We start from the raw sequence: 20305 nt of genomic DNA, 5'->3' as shown, positions 1-20305 counted from the left end.
GCTGCATGCCCCTGGAGCAGTGAGGGTGGCTCCCCCGAGCACCTCCCCCTGGAACTACATTACGCATCAAGCCACCAGAGCTCTGAGCAGTGTCTGCAAGCATCTGTGCTTTACCTCGATTTACTGTGTGCACCCACTAGCAAGATGTGTCCTAAGGCATCAGAAAAGCCTAAGAGAAGTTCTTTTTTTTTTTTTTTTTTGGTCTGGGTACACTCAAAAACTTTTCACCAGATACATTAAAGGTAAATGCTCCCTTGCTTTATGCCATTTCAGCTTATAAAAGGTTTCACAGGAATGCTCTACTTCCTCCCAGCAATAGGGGAAGGGGGGGTGGGAAACCTGGAGTCCACAGGAGCTAACAAAAGACTCCATGCAATGAGGTGACATGGCCATGTCTCCATGGTAGGACACTTATTCCTGCTACAATGGCAATGAGAGACTGGAGGGGCCAAAGTTGTGATGGGAAGATAAGATGGAACACATGTGCTATTGCCCACTGGGTGATTCTACTCTAACGGCCATTAAATCCATTAGCTGGACAAAAGAGATTGCACTTATAAAAACACTGGTCTTTATTACAAGAACCTTATGATTTAACCTGTATTTAAAGGGATACTTTAGTTAAAGCAATACTTTATTTTTTTTTTAAAGCAATACTTTAAAGAAGAAAATATGTGATGTAGTACTCCAGAGAGTCAATTATTAACAGCTAAACCTTGAGTTGCAGACTGACTCTGAATAACTTTGTAGAGATTTTTTTTGGTTGTCACCTGGGGTTTTAGTTTTGAATACTGCGAAGGATCTCTGGCTCACAGGCTGCTCACTTATTCTTCCCATTCTCCTGTTTTGTTTTGTTTTGTTTTTGTCTCACTACAACCATTTCTGGACACTCCAAAGCCCCTAAAACTGAAATTCATTTTTCCATGGCTCCTAGCAGAGTATGAAGTTCTTTCTGTTGCTGGAGAACAGAGAGCCTGGCAGTGGTCTGGTTTGTTCCTTCAGGTGTCAGTCTCTACAGGTCTGGCACACTGCAGTGTTATGGCCAGTGGGTGACTACTCTGGCCAGCAACACCCTGCCACAGCTTCCCTTTGAGGTATTGCTGGGAAGACAAGCTACTTGCAGGCATTCATTACCTACCAATAGGGCTAATAACTTCAGGTTCTCTCTAAACCATGCCCTACCCTTACCCACAAGAATCTTTTAAGTTATACCCAGGAAATAATGTATGGTACAGTCATCATGTCCAGGGGTTTCTGCACTTCCTCAGAGTATGAAACAGTGCTGGGAAATCCGGAAATGCTGACTTGGCCTTGTGTCCATCGGGGTGTTTTCTCTGCTCCAAGTGCATTCTCTTGCCTGAAGATTCCTAAACACTGAGAAAGGCACCCTGGAAGCCCTCACACCACCCCAAGCTGGTGCTGAAGTCTTGTCAAAAGCCCTACCACAAAAAAAGTAAGCTAGAGGGAGAGCAAGGCAGAAAACCATCCCTAGGAGTCTTTTTGATGAGGAGACTGTATGCACCTGCTGCTTCCTGCCTCACGTTTCAAAAACTATTTCTATGGAGAACCCAGCATTTACTTTTCAGTGAGGCAATCACTCCTTGAAATGTCTCCACTGAACACTCCCGCTTATTGAGCCTCAGCACTGGGGAAACACCAACCCTTCCCTCATGCATAAAACTGTCAGACAGTTGAGCAGGAATAATACACATAGGTTAGAGGGTATCAAGAGACAAGTCGTGTCCAAGTAGTCGTGAGCATGTGCTACCCAAGGCATGTACTAGAACAACAACAAAGTGTTCAAGATGGCGTGATAGTGAGGATTCCAGATTTCCCATATGTTCATCTAACTTTCTCAATCCTCCATGACCAGTAACCATTTAGAGCAGGCTAGATTTTGTTCAATCTCTAAGTGATGGTGGGATAAGGTCTTTATGTTTTGTGTCTTTTTTTTTTTTTTAAAGATCTTATTTATTTATTCATGAGAGACACACACACACACAGAGAGGGGCAGGGACACAGGCAGAGGAAGAAGCAGGCTCCATGCAGGGAGCCCGACGTGGGACTCGATCCTGGGTCTCCAGGATCACACCCTGGGCTGCAGGCGGCGCTAAACCGCTGCGCCACCGGGGCTGCCCATTGTTTTGTTTTTTAAATTCTTCTTCAGACTATATTCACTGAAGGGCCCTCTATGAAAATCTTGGCTTACAAGTAAAACACGTGGTTATTCTAATGCCTTTACGTACATGGGTCAAGATACTTCCTGTCCCTATAGATTATAAGTCACAGGCAATAGATCTGAACAGAAGACTCTGCATCTGTAACCCTAAACAGGAAACTGAAAAAGTATGGGGTGTGTAGAGGTACTAGTGGGGGGTGGGCAAGACAAGTGAAGTAGAAAGAAGTAACTGGACACCAAAGCATGATAGTTAGGAGTGTATACTACTATGTGTCGATACGTCAAAACAAATTACCATCACAACACATGACGAACTGATAAAAACTGAGAAGAATGTGCTAGGCTCTATACTCCCACAGAGTCCTCACAACAATACTCTGGGGAAGGTATTTTATCCCTATTTTATAGAAGAGGAAACTGAGGCTTAGTAAGTTGCTTAAGTTCAAACAATTAGTGAGTTGTAAAGCTGGGTTATATATCCCAGGGCAACATTCCTAATCAGTTCCTTTTACTACTGTTTACAATTAACAATGAACTGACCCATGTTAGGAAAACACAAAAGCTACGGACTGGGTGGTGGGGGGAGAGGGTCTTAGACTGGCTATGAAAACTGAGTGTGACCATCAAGGGCAGGAGTGTACCCAACCACCTGCACTTACGGCCTTCCTCAAAGTCTATGTAGTTCTGGGGTGCTGCGTGTCACAGGAGGGATAACTGACGGGAAATTACTGGAATTGTGACCTGAGAATCTCAGGCTATCAGCGGAATGTTTAAAGCCAAAGGTCTGTGAGAAGATAAATTATTTCCTGTAGTTTCTTTCTTCTTGGCACTCGCTTTGATACGCGTGAGAGTTGATAAAAAGTACACATTATTGAATGGAAATTATTCTGTTTCCAGATTGCTGTCATGTTAAGTAATCCATTTCTCTATTAAGCACAAAATTTAATTTTCTCAGTTTGTGTACACTTTGACTTCTCGGGATTGCTTTTTGCTTTTCCTCGTGTGTTTTCTGCGGTAAGGTGGCATTATGGTTACTGTAATCTCTGTGCTCGCAGACGTATTTTCCTTGGACTTTTCAGTGTCCCCCTAAGGAGATATGTCCCTGCAAATTGTTGCAGTTTGCCACCACACAGGAACCACATTTGTCTTTTTCTCATGTGGGTGGTTTTTTTCCCTCTCACTTTCTGCTGCTGAAACTCACAGATTCAAAGCAGTCCCACCAAAAATGACTCTAACCCGATTTCCCATCTGGCACTGGCTAAGTGGCTGAAATTCACAAGCGAGTAAAACACAGCTTGCCCTGGAGAAGCTGCCAGACTAGGGAAGAACAGGCGTATACAAGCTGGCCCTGAAACACAACAGGCAGAGAGATGCTGCTACAGGTGCCCAAAGTGGGGAGACCTGAATCCTGCCCTGCAGGAGTCAATTTGGAGTTGTTGGCTTTTATGCATTACCAGCAGAGGATTTAGTTTAAGAAAAGCAATGCTAGAAACCATCTTATGACCTAAGTTTATATATTTGATTTAGCTAATAAATAACAAAAGTCACTTTCAATGGTAGATCCTAAAATATTAAACATGAAGGAAACCACAAAAATCTCTATCTGGTGGTATACACACACACACACACACAAGCAGTAATACTATTCAGCCATAAAAAAGGAAGGAAAGTCTGCTGTTTGTGACAATATGGATGGACCCTGAAGGCATTATGCTAAGTGAAATAAGTCAGAGAAAGACAAATACAGCATAGTTTTACTTATATGTGGAATCTAAAAAAAAAAAAAAAAAAAAAAAAAAGGAACTCCTAGAAAGAGAGAACAGATTAGATTGGTAGTTGCCAGAGATGGGGAATGGGGCGGTGAAGGGACTGGGTAAAGGTGGTCAAAAGGTACAAAATTCCAGTGATAAGATGAATAAACCCTTGGTCTCTAATGTACAGCACAGTAACTGTGGTTAACGGGTTTAACTGTGGTTAAACACAGTCTCTAATGTACAGCACAGTTAACTGTGGTTAACTGTGGTTTTGTTGTTTGTGATCAACGGGATTGTGCCGTACACTTGAAATACGCTGAGACAGTAGACCTTTAAAGCTTTCGTCGCAAGAAATTTAAATTTATAGCTGAACTTACTATGGTAATCATTTTGCACTATATACACATATCATATTCATTATGTTATAAACCTTAGGCTAATACAATGTTTTGTGTGAATTATATCTCAATAAAACTGGAAAAAAATCTGTTTGTATTTCTTCTCTCTATTCAACAATCTAATAGGACTATAGGCATTATAGGAGTCACAGGTCTAATAAAAGGAAGTTTTTCATAGTCTTAGAATGTTGCTTATTTTTCTTTTAAATTTACTAATTTTATTTATGTATTTGTTCATTTATTCATTTTGTTAACTTTATGGATAAGCTCAATTTTAGAAGCTCCTTAGAATATAATTCACCATGTAGCCAAGTTTGGTATAAACCAGTTGTCCTTGGAAGTTAAACAAATTGAACTTTCTCTCTTCAAGTGGTCCTTGGGCAATCTGTTTCATGATATAATGTAAACCTGAGCAGAAGGGTAGATGGTATTTCAGGGCCGTTATGCTCAGAGTGAAAGCACTTCTCATAAAGCCTTTGTATTCTATTATGGTAAAATCATCTGTTAGGCTGCTCAAGCTCATTATTCAGTTACAGGGGGAGAGCACAGTGCAGCGGGCACAGTGTTGAGAGCTTGAGCCCTGAGCCATACCTGCCTAGGCTGGAATCTTGGTTCTTCCATCTATTAGCAATGTTACCTTGGACCAGTTTCTTAGGCTCCCTGTTTCCTTCTCTGTAAAGTGGGGACAGAACAGATACCCTGTGGGGCGGTAAGGATTAAAAAACACGCGTATCAAGTACTTGACATACAATAAGCACTCTAAAGGGCAGGTGCTATTACACTGGTGATGACAATGAGGACAAAGGGATCTCTTATGGGGGCAAAAATTTGTCTAGATTCTTCCCTAAAGTGGGGGTTGTGCTCAGGTCAGAGGAAAAAGCAGCCACATGGCCTTAAATTGATTTCTGAAAATATATTTTCTTCTGATAAGCTGCTTTTTGATATAAGTCAGGCTCAGAAAATATATAAGTATTATACACTTAAAAAAAAAGACTATTTTTTTGGGTGGGGAGTAGGAGGAGTAGAGGGAGAGAGAGAGAATCTCTTTTTTTAAAAATTATTTATTTATTTATTTATTTATTTATTTATTTATTTTTGAGAGAGAGAATCTCAAACAGACTCTGCCAAGTACAGAACCCAACACAGGGCTTGATCCTATGACCTTGAGATCATGACCTAAGCTGAATCAAGAGTCAGTTGTTTTAACTGACTGAGCCACCCAGGCATCTCTATACATTTTCTTTAAGCCTAAAGCAAAGCGTTTTATTATATACATTATATATTATCATATAGTGCACACACTCTACACACACACGCACACACACACACATGCCATGTTCCCCTGAAAAGATCATGGGGGAAGGACATTGGTTGGAAGATCCAGATCAGTCACTATCCAAAGAAACAGTGAAGCACAGCCCATCTTCAAGCCACCACTCACACTTGGCTCACGGAGGTGACTCTCACCCACTTTTACTTACGAATGAGATCTGGAGCCTACACTGCAGTGCCATCTGGGTACTCGTGGTCCGGCATCATCCAAAATGAAGGATGGCACCAGCATTCAGAGACTGCCACTTCCCGCCTGGTAGGGCTCACAGGCAGAGCCCCTGGGCCCTCACAGCAGCAGAGATAAGGCCCCCTGCCTTCCTGGGCTGCACAGGGACTCCTCTGTTAGTGTTCCATAAAGAGTTGTGGCTCCCTAGGTGCTGACTGAACAGGTTTCCCAGTTTACAAGCTGATTTCTTTAGAAAGAGTGCCCTAAGCCGTCACACTGCGTGGCAGGGAAAACTGCATTGTGAGAGCAACTACAGGGCAGTGATGTAGATGCTCAGGGAGGAGACATATTTTCTCCTTCGTGCTTTGAGAAGTCAGAAAAATTATGTCAATCCTGCTTTCTCCACTCTTCCTTTCCTTCTCCAGAATAACTGTCACCTGTCAGGTTTGGGTTTGGTTTTTATTTTTGTTGTTTGTGATCAAAGAAGCCAAATATCAGACACAAAGCAGCCATTTGCCTACCAAGGGGTCAAATTAGTACCTGCACATCTAGGTACCAGCTAGATCTCCCTGTTCTGCCTTTATTTCTGTGTTTTCATCATCCCCCTACCCTGCCCAGCTTTCCCAGGCTTTTTTCCCTCCTAACCCTCCTCCATTGCATTCTACCCTTGCAGAGAACCCACGGCAGGCTGCAGCTCCCACCCCCTCCCCACTCCCCGTCAGATGACACACTTCAGAGGAGGCCTATTCTGTAACATAAGCTTCTTCTTTTCAATTATTTAAAAATCATATTCCTCTTGGGAACAGAGGGATGGCAGTCACAAAGCTTTACAATTTCACTGCAGTCCTTCTGAACAAGCATTTTTAGGAACTTGAAGAGTTGCTAAAGAAAGGGAGACAGTTTAGGATATTCATTTTCCAATTTACTTTGTTTCCTTTCTTCCTTTTATCCAGAATTGGCTCAATTACCCTCCTTGAGAACACGAGAATTAAAATCCCCAAAGATGAAGAAATGTGGCTGAGGATGGAGGTAACAACACAATCCTTTATGATCACTGAGACCTTTTCCTTCTGCAGGCACCTCAGGGAGCTGTGGGCATCAAGGCACCAAAGGATGATGATGATGATGATGATGATGATGATGATGATGATGAGGAGGAGGAGGAGGAGGAGGAGGAGGAGGAGGAGGAGGAAGAGGAGGAGAGGAGGAGGTGGCGGCGGCAGCAGAAGGCCAGTAGGTTACTGGCTGGACCCCTCTCCAGTGGCTGCCCATCAGACTCGTAAAGTGAGGCTCAGTCCTTTCTGTGTGACTCGAGTATAAAGAGCCAGAACACACTCACTCCCAAATGGAGGGCACTGGACCAGCTACTGACTAGCTTTGTCTCTTTCTTGCCTGGGACTAGAGTGAGAGGCTGACCTGAGGCATCAATTTTCTTCTGGTGAGGTTGCAGAGTATGAGGCATTGGGAACAAATGCATCCTCTTGTGTTTCTGTTTCTCTGTAGTCATATGCCTCAGGAGATTGGCAGATGTACTGGAGGGTCTTGCTTAACTCAGAGAAACAGCAGCCAAGTCCAGCTCATCTGGATTCTTTGCATGAGGGTACTGTCCTAAGTTCCGGCAAAAATGAAGTACTCCTGTGCCTCCTTTTGCCACTGTTCCTTCCTGCACAACTTCTCCTTTAGGCATCTCAAGGGGAGCAGTGGCTGTGATCTAGGATGGGGTTGGGGCATTCTAGGGTCTCTAGGGTATCTACTTAGTATCTGCAAAATCTTTCACTGCAGAATGAAATATCTGGGAAGGAGTGTGTGGGGGAAGAAGTTAAGCAAATAGTCTTTTTAAAGCACTCAGAGGCATATCTAGGATATAACAAACTTTATAATAATAATAAACTCCTATTGAATGCTTATTAGTACATGCCAGATACTCTTGGAAGGCCTTTATATGAATTACAGCATTATATTTTTGGAACAAATGTGTGATACTAGATACTACTATTAAACCACCTTATTGATGAAAAAAGGAGGCTCAGTGCGGTCACGTAACTTACTCATGGTTCCATAAGTAAGCAAGCGGTGGAGCTGGGGTTTGAACCCCAGGCTGCGACTCAGAAGTCTGCTCCCCAGTACGCCCCGGCTCCTTTCAATCTTGCTCCACCTGAGAACTCAGGGTATGCTAACACAAGTGCCTAAGATAAAGCTCTCAAGGTCAAAACGGTTGAGATGAAAACAAACCTACGCACTTCCAGGATGATTATGACATTCTGAACAGGTTTCAAATTAAACAGGCAGAACTAACACGATCAGTTTCGGACCGAGGCGTGGCGGAAGGCAGTCCTGGTCAGCCGGGCCAGGCAGCACTTCCTATGCTCCGCTGGGCAGGCCGTGTGCATGTCCGAAGGATTTGCATGCCCGAACCTGCCAACGACTGCACAAGGTTTGCTCCCACAGGCAACATGCACCTCTGGGCTCGGGTGGGCTAAGCAGGATGGGGAAAGGGCCACAGCAGAGGGGTTCCTGTTCCTGAGGACACTTTGCCCCCTTCCCAAAACACACCGTCACCTGGCCTGGCCCTCTGGGGGCAGGGGCAACATGACTCTGCTGGCGGCCCCTTCGCGGCTGCCCGCCTTTGTCACGAAGCTTGCACCTCACAGGTTCTCGCTGGGAAAACTTTAGACCCCTCACTGGCTGAGAGCGATGCTCACCGTCGGTCTGGCAGTAGCACACACCAGCTGTTTCCATCCGCCTAGGCCAGAGATGGTCACGGCAGTTTAGAGTTTCCCTCCTAAGTGAGTTTCAAATGAAAACTTCAAGTTTCTAAACCAAACACAAATTCACTTTTCTGTGAATGGGACATCATTTCCTTATGGTTTAGAACAATGACAGAACAAGCGAATGCTGACCTATTTGCCTCAGACACACCAGCTGCCTCATAAAGCAGAACATGCCCCAGGGGTTCCCAAAAGAATTGGGATGGGGGTGGCGAAAATGAACAGCTGATTCTCTTACTTGGGCTTGTTTTATTGTGGTCCTCATTCCCACCCCTCTCCCTCCATTCCTGTCTTGTTCATTACCTCCTTTGCTTCTTCCCAACCTTTTCAGCTGTGCTCCCAAGGATCCATCTTTAGATGTCTTCTCTCCATATACTACTTCCTTGTGTTACTGTTATCCAGGCTCATGGCTTCAAATCTATCTCCATTATTTCCAAATCAAAGTTCAGCCCAGACTACCATTCTAAGCTTCACACCCATAGGTCCAGCTGCCTGCCGGACATGTGTCCACTTGAGTGTCCCATAGGTATCTCAAAGGACCCAGATGAACTAGTTTCTCAACAACCTCCCACAGCTTGCTAGTACTTCTCTCCCCACATTCCCTATCTTGTTACCAGTCTAAAAACAGAGAAATAATCCGAGACTCTTCCTTCCTCATTATCTCCTGTCCTGTTAGTACAAGTGTTTCTGACTCTATTTCCTAAATCTTCCCTATCCTACCTCCTCTCTGCCCCCACCCCACTGCCTCAGTCCTTGTAAAAACCTCCTGAATGATCTCCCTACCTCAAATTTCATCCTTCTCCAATATTTTCCATACATCCTCCCACCCAATAATCCCTATCATTTGTTAATCCAGCCACATTCCTAGGGCTGACTGATATGAACTGGTAGCTCTCAACTGTCTGGCTGTTCATTGATGGCACATGTTCTGATGGGTAAGTGGCTACGCCAAAAGGTTGTCAAACATTTTGGCTATCACTCTGGTCATTACCCTTTTGCTTAAGCCATTCAATAGCTCCCCAACAGCTCAAACTAACCTCATCTTTTTAGGGTAGCATTTCATGGCTTCTTGTTCTCAGACCAGCCAGCACCCAAGCCACGATACCATGCTGCCTAACCACCTCTAGTGTCTCTAAAGCAGGGCTTCCTCACTGGCCAGCGGGGAATCTATGGGTCCACATGGGTTCATGCAGATGTGGTGACAGTGGGGGAAGGGCAGCGTAAACTTGCTTGGGAAAAAGATGACATCTTTATTTTTGCTAACCTCTAACTACAATTTAGTATTTCCTTCAATTATGAATACAGGCAACAAACAATAGTAGTATGAGTGACATCTACATTTTGTCACATAAAATTATCGAAGTTTTCAAATCACAGGAAATTTGTTGAAGATAACTAAAAAGTTATTTATGCTCATTACTATAAACTTATTAATTCTGACTGCTATTTTTATATCTCATTATTTAATGTGTTAATAAAGGTGTACGAACTATCACAAATTTGTTTTTAAGTTATTGTGATAACTCTATTTCGATATAATTGCTTTTTTGTAGTAATTTCATGTATTTATTTTATGTGCTTAAAACCATTATTTTGAGTAGGGGTCTATACATGAGAGGGCCAAAGAGACCCATGGCACAAAAAAGTCTTAGAATCTATGCCCTAATGGCTTCCCCATCCATCTATCCATCTAGTACACATTTATTTATTAACTCAGCAGGTATCATACATTGTGCTGAGTCTTTAGAGATATCGAGATGAGAAAAACATAATTCCTGACCTGAAGGTACACAAGAGGGGAAAACTGACCACTTAAACACTGTGTGGAAAATGCAATATTATAACTACACAGGGAAGGGCTGGGGGAGGAACATCTAACCAAAACCAGGGGCTGAGGAAAGCCTCCTGGAGATGACATTGGAGCCAAGTTTTAAAGGATAGGTGGCTTCAGTTAGGCAGATAGAACACAATCTTTGATGCCACAGGCCATAGTATACTCATTCGGAAACAAATATGAGGCTGGTATATTTGCTCCAAGAAAGGAAAATAACTTTGTGTAGTACTGAAGCACTGCTAATATACACAACTGCCTGATACTGTATATAAAGTCTGCAGACCTGGGAGGGAAGGAAGGCAGGCAGGCAATAGGCAATTAGTCCAGTAGATTTTTCAGAGTTAAAAAGTCCATTTTCCTCAAGAAATTCTCTTCATGTGGACAATGGAAATCCAGTGGCAGAAAATCTGAATGTAGAACCAAAGCCTGGAGTTTATGGTGTGATAGTTTTCTAGCAGATGAGAAAGAATCTGAAAGCCATCCCCATGATGTAGTAGAGAGACTATTTTTAGACTTTCTTGCGGCTTCCTGACTGGATGGCACAAAGACACATTTTTCAGAACTGTTTTAAAATTAGTTGAATAATTGAGATACCTTCAAATATTTTTGCAACAAAGTATGTGGCTCACAGAGTCTTCACACTGGACAGTTCTGGCAGATAGGTATGAAGTTTTTGAACGCCAATGTTTGGGGCTGAAATGGGACAGAGTTCCTGGGACTAAAGTACCTAAAAAGGGATATGTCTAGTCTTGGGAACTGGTTTTCAAGTTGAACCACTTGTCAGGATTGTTGGGAAGGCAAGAGGTAATGGCCACTACCTTCCTAAAACTACATGCCCTTTCAAGTTTCCTTATTTTCTCAAGCAGATGGGGCCGTATATTGATTCGACTTTCACCAATATTAAATTACAGCATGTTTCCTCTTTTTTTCATTATAGACACAAAAAGTTGCAATAAACTTCCTGTCTCTCTGTACCTCATTTTACTTAGGAATCGGAACTATATTATTCTAATGGAGAGATCAAACTGAGTACAAAGGATAATCAATTCACGGCAACGTAGTTTTGCATCCATAAACTAAACAATGCTTTGCTTTCCCAAATTCCACCAGTACCTTTTGTGCTATCTTAAAAAACAAAACAAAACTACTCCCTGTAGTTGGAAAAGTTTATTCCTGTGACTGCGTTAATAATAACCTTGAAATGCCTGCCATCTACTATTATCCCCCCATGTTTCTCTTAAAGAAGTTTCAGTAAACTTACAGTCCTGACACAGTTACCATAAGCAGACTTCGATCTGGGAATGATTACACTTGCATATGGATTTAACTTAGGACAGGAATAAGTTAGCACCTTCCTTTGACCTCTTCCTGAGCACAACATACAAACAGAATCCAGAGATGATGAGTATTTTATAGCAGCTGGCTTCCACAGGTGGTAAGATGGGCTTTGACACATGATGGATCTAGTCATTCTGTAAGTGTGAATTTTGGAAGTGAGCATCTGCCAGTCTTATTATTAACTGGGAATTGAGTTGTTTTTATGAACTTCTAGCCTTGAGAACTTAAATGCATTTTTGAAACAAATTCACTTATAATTTAGCTGAAAAATAAAATACTCTTTTTCTTGTATTTTTACATCCTTCAATGACTGGAAACAGCTGAAAGCCCTGGAGAAAGTGTCCTTCTGAGGCCCCCAACCTCCCCCATTCAGCTAGTGAGGGTTTCCTTCTGGCTTCAAAATTTCAATCTCTAGCCAAATGCTATTTTAGAAAAAGATGAGTACTAAGGCCATAAGACAAATACAGATTTTCAAAAGTCCTCTCTGGGTGAAGCTACTATAGATCAATATTCTGGAAAAAAACCTTTTTTTTTTTTTTTAAAGAAGAAAATATATTTTAAAGAACACATACACATATATTTCTTGCTTTAAGATAATTGTATTGGGAGGTTCCAGAAATACGAACACTGTAGCAAGTTTAAGTCAAATGTCTCAAAGTTTATGAAAACATTCTAAACCCAGGGGGAGGACATCTAAGATTTTATCTGCAGACTATAGGTTCCTGGGCCCTGTAAGAACTGGCCACTCGGGCGGGCTCATTACATCATAACCTGCAGATGTCACAGGTCAGCATTTACTGTAAAGTTCTAGATTAGCACAGCCCTACAGAAATATAAAGGCACATATGTAATTTAAAATTTTCTAGTAACTACATTAAAAAAGTTTAACAGAATGGATGAAATTACTTTTAATAGTCTATTTTATTTAACCCAATAGTCTAAAATATTATCATTTTAACATATAATCAATATAAAAATATTAATGAAATACTTTATCTCTTTTAAGTACTAGGTTTCTGAAACTCGATGTGTATGTTATACTTAGAGCACATCTCCTTTCGGATTAGCTGCAAATAACCATACTGGCTGCTGACTATGGTATTTAGACAGCGTAGCTCTATCCTATTTGGAATGGACATACAGACAAATGATGCCACAGGAGTACCAGAGCCACCAATTCTAGGGTTCTTAGATATATTCTTGACCATGGTACCCTCACTGTTTCAGAGACTGGTGCTTTCAACTGTGTTTGTGTAAGACTTTGACGTTTGCAGCAGTAACTCCCAAATGCTAAATATTTCAGTCTTTGCCTTTCTGCACCTGCTTGTACAGAAACCTGGTCTTGGTGTCACAGCTGAACATCCCTACCCTAATGCATTGGAGAATAAAAAAAGACAGGCTGAGTCAACAGGTCATAGCGATATTAGTTCTTGTCCAGTGTTTTACTTACATTTTAATATACCTCATTCATTCTATAAATATTATTGAGAGTATCCTCAGCATAAGGCCCTAGAGAGAAGCACTGATTCTAAAAACAAACCTTACAAAAACAGGTGGTAAATTATATTTAAGTATCTACTGAAGTATATGGTCAGCTTTGCTTACTTCCTATGCAACTTTCAAGAACTGCCTTATTTGAACTAGAAGTGGAACATTATAGGAAACCCACAAACCCTTGAGGTCTCATAGACTCTAACCAATTCCAGCACTTCATGCTCAGTAAATATTTCTGCCCATCTACTTACTTCCTTGCAGCACCAAAATGATTACCTTAGATAAATATGTCTTTATGGTTTCGTTGTCTCTCTTCACCACTTTCATCATTTCTTGGCCTCCAAGGTAGGCAGCATTGGCTACATTTAAAAAGAAGAGTCAGACGCTTAGAATATATAGACCAAACACAAATGTCAAATTAATTGTATTTAATCCCTGGTTCCTCTATTCCATTCAGCAAGCAGTTGTCTGATGTGAAGTTATCACTGATGCCCAGAGATAGGTGTGAGTCAGACAACACGCCTGGTCTCTGGAAACAAGACCATGTCCTACAAAAGAACCTGTTCTTTCCCTCACCTGCCTTTCTCAATAGCAACACGCAGCAGCAGCAGCAGCAGCAGCAGCAGCAGGCAGCCTCATGTCAGATACCACGTCAGATGATGTGTGGTGCATCTGAACAATGTATTTTTATGATTTAAGGATTAAAAGCACAGATGTTTACAGGTAAATCATGCACACCAGGGAAATGGCAGGCAGTTACTAATGTGAAACTATCCTGACTTTTTATTTTATTTTTTGTTAAAGTTACAATTAAGATGAATGCTTATTTTAAAATAGGTTTAAAGGCTCCCTAAGAGTTTTTAATGAGTGTTAGTCCCATTGTACTGACTGCATGAGGAGCAAAGCTGACCCTCTCCCTTTCTAGACAGATGTCACATACCTGAGAAAGAGGAAGAAAACCAGAGACAGCACACATTTAAGTTGCTTTCTCATACTGGTATGCAAATTTTCATTCAGTGCTGTGTGCCTTGGGTTCCATTTTGAATAGTATTTTTTTTTTTAAATAAAAATTTTTTTTTTAATTTTTTTTATTTATTTATGATAGTCACAGAGAGAGAGAGAGAGAGGCAGAGACACAGGCAGAGGGAGAAGCAGGCTCCATGCACCGGGAGCCTGATGTGGTATTCGATCCCGGGTCTCCAGGATCGCGCCCTGGGCCAAAGGCAGGCGCCAAACCGCTGCGCCACCCAGGGATCCCTTGAATAGTATTATTATTGTCACTTTGATCTCTTCTTTGTCATCATCTGCCTGATATATTTGTCCTTTTATTTTCAATCTTTTCTCATTTTAAGAATGTCTCTTGAAATCATAAGCAGACCTCTTTAAAAATGTAATTTGAAAGTACCTCTTAAAGGGACCTAACATAGTCACGTATGTTGATAGAAGAGATACTTGGTTTGAGTCCAGTTATCCTATTTTGTATATGCTTTGCTTTCTTTTGATTTCCAATACTCCTTCCCACCCCCTTTAGTGTAAGTGATGTTTTAATCTCTTATTTATTTATTTATTTATTTATTTATTTATTTTAAAGTTTATTTATTTTTTTAGTTATCTCTATACCCAATATGGGGCTCGAAGTCAAAATCCCAAGATCAAGAGTCGCACACTCTTCTGAGCTGGCCAGGTGCCCCTTTGCTATCTCTTAAAAATTTCTTTTCACTGAATAGTCTGAAAATACGAATTCTGCTTTTCTTCATTGAGTGGTTAGCTGTACCTAAAGTTTTATAAGACTTATATTTTTTCTTTCACTGGCTGGAATGAATCAGTGTCTGTAATCTCTCCAACCAAACAAGGTGTCCCCTGGTGTCCCTCCACTTTCCTCATGCCTTCCTTCTACCCTGTCTCCTCTTGGGAACTGGAGGGAATAAATTCTTATTCCAAAGGCAGTTCTCTGTGCCTGTCACTTTGCCATAGCTGATTAAAAACAAATTCTGGACACACTGTACAAGAAAGAGGCAGAGCTGGGGAAGTCAGTGTGTGGTTTTGTATGGCAGAGTCATGGAGGGGAGAGAGCTGGTGAAAGTGGAGGAGGGGAGATAGCTCCAGAGACCAGCATACGGTTCCTCTTCAGTTCCAGCTAAGTACTGACTGGCACTACCCTGTGAGACATCACCAGAAGCTGGAGAAAGAACCACCCAAAAGGCTTTAGAGGAAACAGTGCCCAGACAGGGAGTAGTTACTGTTCTTACTAGCCTACTAGGAAAATTTTGTAATTAATGGTATATCGACTATAGGACTTGGAAAAGGTTTTGCCTTGGTAGTGGGTAAAACTGACCCTAAACACCCTAAACTGAATGCTGTCTTGCAACCAACTAACAAAGCTTAAAAGCAAACACAGAACTTGCAAGTAATAGAACTGTCCCATAACAAAGCTCAAGAACATCTACGTAAATACAAAAATATCCAGCATCCAAAAAGGTAAAGTTAACAAAATAAAGCATGCCATAAACAGTTATCAAGCATGTAAGGCAGGAAAATACAACCCCAAATCAGGATATAAATTAATTAAAACTGATTCCAAAATTACAAAGGTAATAAAATCCGTAAACACTCAAATAACAGTGTTGGGAAAACTGGATATACACACACAATATTATGGGTTGAACCACCGTCTCATATCATATACAAAAAATAATTAACAAGGAATTATAGTCCTAAATTTAACAATTAAATCTACCTATAAAACTTAGAAGGAAACATAAGAATAAATCTTGGTGATCTCAGATTAGGCAATGGGTTCTAAGACACGACACTAAAAGCATAAGTGAGAAAAGTAAAAATAAACTGGTTTTCATAAAAATGAACACTGTACTTTATTTTTATTTATTTATTTATTTTTAAAAGATTTTATTCATTTATTCATGAGAGATACACACACATAGAGAGAGGCAGAAACACAGGCAGAGGGAGAAGCAGGCTCCATGCAGGGAGCCCGACGTGGGACTCGATCCCGGGTCTCCAGGATCACTCCCTGGGCTGAAGGTGGTGCTAAACCGCTGAGCCACCTGGGCTGCCCAACACTGTTCGTACTTTAAAGGACACCATCAAGAAAGTGAAAAGACAATGCACAGAATAAAAAAAAATTATATATCCCATAGGATCTAGCATCTAGAACATAAAGAACTCTACAACTCAACAATAAAAAGACAAAAATTTTATTAAAAATGGGCAAAAGGGGCACCCAGGTGGCACAGTTGGTTAAGCATCCGACTCTTGGGCTCCACATGCTCAGCTTAGACTCTGCTTGAGTTTCTCTCCCACTCTCTCTCTGCTCCTCACTCCCTTGCTTGTGCTCTCTCTCTCTCCCCCTCTTTGTCTAAAATAAATAAATCAATCTTTAAAAATAAATAAAAATAAAAATGGGCAAAGGATTTGGACAGGCATTACTCTAAAGAAAAAGTACAGATGTAAGTGTGTGAAAAGATCTCAACATCATTTCATTAGTCACCAAAGAAATGCAATCAAAACCACAGTGTCATACCACATCACCCCTAATAGGATGGCTACAAGAAAAAAGATGAACAAAAGCCAGTGTTGACAGGGATGCAGGGAAACTGAAACCTTCATACATCGTGGGTAGCATTGGAAATTGGTACAGGTACTTTGGAAAACAGTTTGACACTTGCTCAAATGTTAAATATACAGTTACTGCATTTATCCAGCATTTCCATTTGTAGGCGCAAACCCCAAAAAAGTGAAAACAGAAGTCCACACAAAACTTTATGTGAATGTGTACAGCCTCACTGTTCATGATAACCAAAGGGTAGAAACAATCTGCACAGTCATCAACTGATGAATGGAAAACCAAAATATGCTATCAGCATAAAATGAGTATTATTGATCAATAATGAAGTAGTGCTGTATGCTACAACATGAATGAACCCTGGACACATTATGCTAAATCAAAGAAGCAAGTCACAAAAGGTCACATACTGTATAATTCCTTTTATGTTAAATGTCCATAATAGGCAAATACATTGAGAGAAAAAGTAGATTAGTGGTTGTCAGGGACTGGGGAGAGGTAGAAATGGGTAGAGATGGGCATGGGGTTTCTCTGAGGTGATGAAAATATTTTAAAGTCAGATAGTTGTCATGGTTGCACTACTCTGAGAATATACTAAAAGACAACCACTGAATTGTGCACTTTAAGAGAGTGAGTTTTATGGCATTTTAATAATAGCAAAATTAGCCTATTTAAAAAAAATTGGTATTCACAGATATTGAAAGTTTTATAACCTATTCTATATATTTGAGAAGAAATATTGAACATATTAAATAGAGTTAGGGAAGATATAAGAAAGACTCATGCCAAACTTCTAGAGATGAAAAATACACTGGATGGGATAATGGCAGAGTAGACATCATAAAGGAAAAGTTAGTGAATTGAAGACAGAGCAACAGAAACTATTAAAAAAAAAAACAACAAACCCCACAGAAAAGAACTTGGGGTGGAGTGGGGGAAGAACAGAATATCAGTGGGCCACAAATGAACCTCAAAGTGGTGTCATATGTCATATGCCACATAACTGGAGTCTCTGAAGAAGGGAGGTACAGAAAAATATCTTAAAAATATTAAAATATTAAAACCATAAACTCACGAATCCAAGAAGCTCAAAGAATCACAAAGCACAAGAACCATGAAGAAAAGTATACCAAAGTACATAATGAATTGCTTAAAATGAGTGATAAAGAGAAAAATCTTAAAAGTAGATAAAAATGATGTACAGTTTGACCCTTTTACAACATAGGTTTAAAGTGTGTGAGTCCACTTATACATGGATTCCTTTTGATAAATACAGGATAGTACCATAAATGTATTTTCTCTTCCTTATTATTTTCCTAATAATGTTTTCTTTTTTCTAGCTTACTTTATTGTAAGAATACAGTATATAATACATACAATATATACAATATGTGTTAATTGTTTATATTATTGGTAAGGCTTCTGATCAACAGTAGGATATTAATAGTTAAATTTTGGGGGAATCAAAAGTTATACACAGATTTTTAAAGGCATGGTGGGGAGTTGTGCCCCTGTCCCTCACATCGTTCAAGGGTCAACTGCATTACATACAGAGGAACCAAGACTTAAAAAGACAGCAGGTTTCTTCTTTAAATGATGTAACTAGGAGACAGTGGAGGAACATTTCTAAAGCAATGAAAGGGGAAAAACAACAACAACAACAACAACAACCCTGCCAATCTAGAATTCTACAGTCAGTGAAAAAAGCTTTCAAAAGTGGAGACAAAATACATTTTCAGACATACAAAACTGAAAGAATTAACTATTAGCGGAACTTCAAGAAATGTTATGAAAAAAAGAAATGTTATGGAAAATACTTAAAGCAAAAAGATGATAATCTGATACAATTGTGTCTACACAGAGATAAAGGACACCAGAAATAGTAATTATGTGGGTAAATTTAAAATACATTACTCTATTATTTATACCTCTTTATAAGACAATTGACTGTTTAAAGCAAAATAATAATAACATGTCAAATAAGTAAAATACATGACAGAAGTGTCCATGCTAGGAGAGAGAAAGGGCTTACTGTTAACTTTTTAGTATAGGACACTATCATCTGAAGACTGTAAAAGTGGTAGAGTACCATATTAAAACAAAAAATGATTAATAAGTCGACAAATGAGATAAAATGTATCATAAAAAATACCCAATTGATTTATAGGAAGGTAGGAAAAGAAGTAAAAATGGGACAAAGAACATAAGAGACAAATAGAAAATATGTATCAAGATTACAGATTTAAGCCATCCCAGTTTGTAACTACATTAAGTTTAAATTGTTTCAACATTCAAATTAAAAGGCAGAGCTGGTAAGAAAGCAAGATTCAACATTTGCTGCCTGCAAAAAATGGACCTTACCTATAAAGACTAAAAGTTAAAAAATGGAAAAAGATATGTCATGCTAACATGAGTCAAAAGAGAGGTGGAATGATTATATTAATATCATAAAAAATGAGTTTCAGAGCCAAGAATATTACCATAGATAAAGGGTCAGTTCATCAGGAAGGTGTAAGTCCTAAATGTTTATGCACCTAGTAAGTTTGAACTTCAAAATATGTGAAGTAAAAGCTAATAGAAATACAAAAAGAAATAGACAAATCCATAAATAGTAGAGATTTTGACACTCATCTTCTAATAATTGATAGAATAGTTAGAAAATCAATAAAATCAGAAAATGATACCATCAATCAACTTGACTTAAGTGATATCTATAGAACAGTCTTACTAACAAGTACAGAACATACATTCTTTTCAAGTATCCACAGAGCATTTCTCAAGTCAAACCATATCCTGATCCATAAAACATGTATCATGTCATTTAAACAATTAAAATCATACAAAATATGTTCTCTGGCCATAATGGAACCAAATTAGCGATCCATAACAGAAAGATATCTGGAAAATCGTCAAAAATGTAGAAATGGGTAGGAAATATCAGAAAGGGAGACAGAACATGAAGACTCCTAACTCTGGGAAATGAACTAGGGGTGGTGTAAGGGGAGGAGGGCGGGGGGTGGGGGTGAATGGGTGACGGGCACTGAAGGGGGCACTTGACGGGATGAGCACTGGGTGTTATTCTGTATGTTGGCAAACTGAACACCAATAAAAAATAAATTTATTATTAAAAAAATGTAGAAATGAAATGATCCATTTCTTAATAAACCCCTGGGTCAAAGAAGAAATCTAAAGGGAAATAAAAGAGCACTGTGAGGTGAATAAAAATAAAAACACAACATATCATAATTTGTGGGACATGATCACAGCAGTATTTAGAAAGCAATTTATAAAGCTTTAACACCTATTTTAGAAATGGAAAAAGATCTCAAATGAATGACCTCAGTTTCACTGTAAAAAACTAGAAAGAGAAAATTAACTCCAAAGTAGGCAGAATAAAGTAAATAATAATGTTCATAGCAAAAATTAATGAAATAGGAGGCAGAAAAACAATTGAGAAAA

At 39.9% G+C, this 20305-nt stretch overlaps 1 protein-coding gene across 5 annotated transcripts in view; it reads right to left on the bottom strand.

Moving 5' to 3' along the window:
- The window catches only part of LDAH (lipid droplet associated hydrolase), a 105435-nt gene that overhangs the window by 3118 nt on the left and 82012 nt on the right, over positions 1 to 20305 (bottom strand). For all 5 annotated transcript variants that reach the window (XM_041755618.1, XM_041755621.1, XM_041755620.1 and 2 more), the window contains exon 6: positions 13540 to 13622. In XM_041755618.1, coding sequence (XP_041611552.1) covers positions 13540 to 13622 — 83 coding nt within the window. The remainder of the gene's footprint in view (positions 1 to 13539; positions 13623 to 20305) is intronic.

Source organism: Vulpes lagopus, chromosome 5 (assembly GCF_018345385.1).
Source record: "Vulpes lagopus strain Blue_001 chromosome 5, ASM1834538v1, whole genome shotgun sequence".
Lineage (NCBI taxonomy): Eukaryota > Metazoa > Chordata > Mammalia > Carnivora > Canidae > Vulpes > Vulpes lagopus.
This window is presented reverse-complemented; position numbering and strand designations above follow the sequence as displayed.